We start from the raw sequence: 6,117 nt of genomic DNA on the forward strand, positions 1-6,117 counted from the left end.
TGTTGAAAAATCGAGTTTTTAATGTGTCGCTTTAAACAAAAACAATATTACGTGGCGAAGTAATATATCGAAAAATTACGAAAATTCAAGTAGAAAGTTATTTATAGTTAAAAGTAATTTTTACGGAAAATTGGGTAAAATTGCATTTTCTCAAATGTTTTAAAGCAGACGGTGTGAGTTCACACAGGGGACATAACTCGTAATGCATATTTTTTTTTACATTAGATTGTAATGGCGTCCAACTTTTACAGTCAATAGTGATATATATATAATATATATATATATATATATATATATATATATTATACGAGAAATCACAATATCAGTTTTACTTGATTTTTTGTACATTTTGGATATATTACTATTTTCGAGATGACTATTAAGTACGTAATATTGTTTTTGCCTAAAACGGTATTTTTAAAGAAATCGATCTGTCGACTATCTCAGCAAGTACCAGAATATTAGTTGGTAAAAATAGACTTTTTATGACCACACATTTTACCGGGTGGGGTGGGGATAGGGTATGAAAACGGGAAGATAAAAGATTAGAAGTAAAATAAAAAATGCCATTAATTGAAAACAATTCCAAGTTTTAGTCTAAATAAACGAAAGATGCATTTTTGGTTCATTTAAACGGTAACAGTTTAGAGGTACTTATGCAGAAAAGGTACCGTGCTGAAATAATAGCTATTTAGAATCCCATTCTTAACATGGGGAGCGGAGGGTGTTTTGTAACTCTCCTGTACTTTTTCGCCTAAGAATTTTAAAATAAAAATACTGTAAGATTTGAATTTGAAAATACTATCAAAAAGAAAAACAGTACGGTACCTTCTCTGTATAAGTACCAAGAATTATGCGCGCTTGCGCGTACAACAATCGCCACCACTTTTAACATAAGGAATTACATGCTTAACTTTTAACATAAGGAATTACATTGCTTAATGCTAGATTACAGAAATTTAAATGAGATATTCGTTTTCAGCATACCCGAAAACCTTCAAAAGTCGTTATTATAAAAAATTGGTAGGGTGGAAACCAAGTAAAAATTTACCTTTTATTTAAACAAAAAAGAAATACAGACATAAGATGGCAATTTCTAGCCAACAAAATAAACTTGAAAATAAATATGGCGATTTCTTTCATCGCGTCAGAATTAACGGTCTTTCAGTATTTGTCTAATTTGTTCAGTTTTAAAAGTGGGGATTTCGCTGCTTCTTTCGAATCCATACGACCTGTATTCCTGCAGTCGTTCTACCTCGCTTTTTAGTAGACAGACTTCTTCGAAACTAGTAAGAAATTCTTGAAATTCTTTGAAGGTCAGTAATTTCTGGAAGATAAACGAAGTGCCCGTGTCGATGCGCAATGCAAACGGAAGCGTATCGTTTGCGGTTGGGTCGATTCGATTTCGACTCTGCAGGAACCACCAGAGAAGATTGTAATCAAGGACCAAGCGTTTTCGACGTTCGCGCTCTTTTATGCGACGGAGGTAATGATCCAAGCGGGCGAGTTTGAACTCGATGTCCAAGTCGTCAGCTTCATTACCAGACATTTCATGATCAAGATGCGCCACTGCTACGGTTATTGCTTCTTCAGCGCAACGATCATACTCGATTTCGAACTCATCGCGTAGACTGTTGAAACCTAGCAGTCGGGAGGCTTCCGCTTGGAAGAGCTGCCCCCCTTTTATGTTTTCGTCGGTTTTAATTTCGGTAAGATGGTTCGAATCGAGCCGTTTTTGACGTGGGAAGCATGCGTCGCCTACGGCACCTCCTAGATAAAACATTTCAAAATGTCGCCGGCATTCATTTGGGCTCCTCCCCGGCAACACTCTCGCACAGTCAATCCAGTTTCCGTAGCCGTAATCATCCAGTGCGTACAACAAAAGGTTCTCTTCTTTTAGCGTCCAGGAAGTGGGGGTGTTGAAAGGGCCAACTGGGAGTGGAGACCGAACCCGGTAGCTATGCGATCGCTTATGATCCCCTATTTCGGCGCCGCTCGAAAAACATGGGAGACACAAGTCGAAGCGATCACAACTTTCACAATGGATGTAGATCAACCCCATTTCATCGGCACAATAAGTACATTTCGTGAAAGTTTCAACATCTCCGTCTGATTTGCAGCTAACCGCGTTGTGTTGAGACCATTCGCCAGTTGGAGACATAATAACTCTCTTAATTGAAATGACTGGATGAGTTGAAAGTTGGGTTAATTTCACGCGGGAACGGAAAGTTTAAAACGCCCCCTACAATTAATTTGAACTTTACTAACTCGATGTGTCATCTTTCTTTTTTTTATATCTTTTTATTTTTTTATACTTTATTTGTATACATTACATCAATTAGGGGTGTCGGATAAGTATAAAAACGTTTATTAACCTATATAGGAATTTAATCGTTTATTTAATATGAATCAATTAGGTGCGTGGATTAATAAATATTTTTATACTTATCCAACATCCCTAATGTCTATATTGAATAAACAATTAAACCCATATGCAATAGTATATATTTGTCAATAGTGTGTGTGTGTGTGTGTGTGTGTGTGTGTATACACTGAAGATTCCCGAAAGGATGAGGTCAGTGCATTATATATATATATATTTTATTTATTTATTTATTACATTTTCACCCCAAACAAGGCACATTGCCACTTTGATGTAGGGGGCTACTATTAGGGACACAGGCTACAGGGGTACTAAGTGGGGAGTTGGGCAGCAAGATGTGTGTTCACGTTACACTTGAACTTCTGCACGTCAGTACAGTTGGGGAAGTAGAAACTTGGAAGGGAATTCCAAAGTCTAGCGGTTCTGGGGAAGAAACTACTGGAGTAGAAGGCTTTCTTACATCTAGGGATCTCAACTGTGAAGGGGTGGGAGTTTGCTGCTTGTTGCGTTTGTTGGGGTATTTACGTAGAGGGGGTACAAGTGATTGCAGTTCGTCAGAGCATTCACCATTGAAATACTTGTAGAACAGGCAGAGGGATGCTACATTACGTCGATGGGATAGAGGCTGAAGCTTAGATGACAGTTCAGGACCTACTAGGTTGGCGACTCTCTTTTGAACCTTGTCTAGGAGTAAGAGACTAGTAGCAGATGCACCGGCCCATATATGACAACAATACCCCATACATGGGCTAATGGTGGCCTTGTAGAGGTATAGGATACTGTCGGGCGTTAGTAGCTTTCCAACACGGTAGAGAGAACCTACCTTTTTAGCAGCGGTCCTGGCAATGCCTTCAATGTAATTGTTCCAACTCATGTTTCCTGTGAACTTTAGGCCGAGGAGTTTAAAGGATGTACTTTCAGATAAAGAGTCTTTGGCCATTTCTATTGGTGGTAGAGAAGGTTTCTTGTAATTATTGAAGGAAACCAGTTTAGTCTTGGCAGCATTAAATGTGACCATCCATTTTTGTCACCATTCCACTACAGATTGGAGGTCATCCTCTAGTGCTTCTGCCATTTCTTTAGATATGTGTTCATTTGTTTTCCTGTTGTGTCTGTTATAGAGCGTGGTGTCATCAGCAAATATACCCATCTCACAGACAATTTTGTCAGGGAGGTAATTTATGAATATTAGGAATGATAGAGGTCCAAGGATATACCCCTGAGACACTCCCGCATTTATATCATATTGTTTAGATGTACGACCGTCGAGGACAACCTGGATTTTTCTCTTATCTAAGAAGGATTTAATTATGTTAGGTATTCTTCCAGTGATACCGTATGATCTGATTTTTCTGAGAAGACCTTCATGCCATACCCTGTCGGGTATGGCATGAAGGTCTCAGAAAAAAAAAAAAAGCCTTAGATATATCTAGAGCTACCGCTCTACCCTCCCCTGCTTTGTCAGAGATTACAATAAGATTGTCTGCTGCGGAACGGGATCTCCTAAATTCATATTGTTGGTCGGTCAGAAGTTTAGCATCTGTAAGGTGATGGACTAGAGCTTGGTTAATAATGGACTCAAATATTTTGGCAGAAAGGGGGAGGAGGCTAATGGGGCAGTAATTTACTGGGTCAGTTCTTTCGCCAGAATTCTTGAAAACTGATATCACAGAAGCAGTTTTCCAGCAGACAGGAAAGCAAGATTCATTAAGGCATTTGTTGTAAAGTTTGAAGAGGATTGGAGCTACTTTAGCTGAGCACTTGTTTAATAGAACAGCCGGGATGAGATCAGGTCAACATGTTTTTGCAGTGTCAAGACTTTTTATGATAGCATGCATCTGAGAAGGGGTGATTTTCAAATCGTCTAGTATGGCGTCTGTTCACAAAGGTAAGTCTGGGAAAGGGTGGTACGCAGGGTCAAGTGTAGAGTTGGAGGAAAACTGACTGGCAAGCATGTTAGCCTTCTTGGTTGCTGAGCAAACAACCTCGTGATTGTTGGATAGTGGGGGAATTGTTGATTGCCCATTATTTATTACACTGTTGTAGATTTTCCAGAAGTCACAGGTTCCTAATTTCTGTGCTTCGATACGTTTTTTGGTGGTTTCAGTAAATTCTTTCTTAGCTGTCGCTATTTCTTTCTTACAGTTACTTCTGGCTTCTATATACTTCTGCCTGTGTGAACTGGATTTATGTTGGTTAAATCTGCGGTACGTGTGCTGCCTTTGCGTGATGGCAGCTGCACATGTGGAAGTAAACCATTGGGGATAGTGGGGCTTGCTGTTTTGAACCATTCAGTGGTCTCATTTGCGCACTGTTTAGCAGGAAGTGAAAAGATATTTCGCCATGGGGCGTCTCTAATGAGATCCCTGATGGCTTCCCAATCAGCCTTTTTATAATATCTCGTTGTTTTGAGCAATGGCTCTTCCATTTTGGCTCTAGAGTTTAGGGCGATTTCAACCATTATAACTACATGATCAGCATTCCAAAGTGGACTGTGGGCATTCGTAACACAATCATCAGGAACTGTGGTCAGAAACAGATCTAAAAGTGATGCGTGTTGCTCTTGCTGGTCAGAGATACGGGTTGGAAACGTAACCATTTGTGATAGGGAATGAGATATAGAGAAGCTATGTGTTGTGCTACCAGCTACGTCTGTGTAAGTAGAAAATCCAAGCCAGTTGTTGTGGTTGACATTGAAGTCACCAAATACATGAACTTGTGCGCTAATGTCAAGGGAAAGTGCTGTATCTATGCTGTCAGAGACTTTGTTTTTTAGGGTACAGTCCTGGATATAAACTCCAAGCCCGTGCATATGTCTATCAGAGTCCTTACGGCAGAGTGGGAGATATCCGGGCATGTTATATATCCAGGTTTGAGGTGTTCAAAAGTCGGGATTAATGAAGACTACGAGTTTGTTAGATAGTGCTCATTAAAAAGAGCAATATATATATTTTTTTTATTATTTGAGAGTAAACAGTTACATATGGTTGCTACAAATAGCCATCTGTTTCAGTCAAAGAGACTTCCTCAGCTGACCCAGAACCTCTCGACGCCCAACCCCCTAAAAACGTTCTGGGTTGTCTGAGGAAGTCTCTTTGACTGTAACAGATAGCTATTTGTAGCGATCATATGTAACTGTTTACCCTCAAATAGTAATAATAACAATAATATATATATATATATATAGTAAAATTGGTAATTATTAAAAACCTGAAGAGAGTGCTCAATACTCTTGCAGAGCAAATATGTGTTTTATTTTTTTATTACCATTTTATCTGTTCATTACATATGTTTTGGATGCCGGACCATGTTTACGATCCAGCAGCCTCGTCAAAGTCTTTCCTTCAAGCACAGGCATTACTTAATATGCAATCAATGTGTATCTCGATAACTAAAAGGCTTGCTGTAGCCTGAAACGGCAAACGGACATTCAATGAGGACTGATACAGATATGGGCGTGAATGGCAATAAAGGCTCTGGCCTGGTAGGTGTTCAGGGCACCACAGCTTGGACCTGGTCATCAGTGGATGTGCTGGACTATAGAAAGTTCATAGCGGCGACCGCCTGGCACGTGCTGCTAGTTGCACTTGTTTGCGTCATTTGAGCCAGAGATATATTAAGTAATGGCAATACTCGAGAACGAGTTGCTGCCATCATATATATATATATATATATATATATATATATATATATATATATATATATTCAGTGGAGGAGAAATACTTCATGACTGA

At 39.3% G+C, this 6,117-nt stretch overlaps 1 protein-coding gene across 1 annotated transcript; it reads right to left on the bottom strand.

The window, feature by feature from the left end:
• Positions 1-1,040: 1,040 nt before the first annotated feature.
• On the bottom strand, positions 1,041-2,253 carry LOC145280259 (transcriptional adapter 2-beta-like). Its single transcript, XM_080132033.1, has one exon. The coding sequence runs from the start codon at positions 2,159-2,161 to the stop codon at positions 1,154-1,156; it is 1,008 nt and encodes a 335-aa protein (XP_079988159.1). The 5' UTR covers positions 2,162-2,253; the 3' UTR covers positions 1,041-1,153.
• Positions 2,254-6,117: the final 3,864 nt, after the last annotated feature.

The sequence above is a fragment of the Euprymna scolopes genome, chromosome 7 (genome assembly GCF_053919585.1).
Source record: "Euprymna scolopes isolate OS-2025 chromosome 7, ASM5391958v1, whole genome shotgun sequence".
Taxonomy (NCBI): domain Eukaryota; kingdom Metazoa; phylum Mollusca; class Cephalopoda; order Sepiida; family Sepiolidae; genus Euprymna; species Euprymna scolopes.

What these genes read in the sequence shown, in the direction of transcription:
- LOC145280259 (XM_080132033.1), bottom strand. Translation starts at nt 2,161, where the DNA reads ATGTCTCCAACTGGCGAATGGTCTCAACACAACGCGGTTAGCTGCAAA.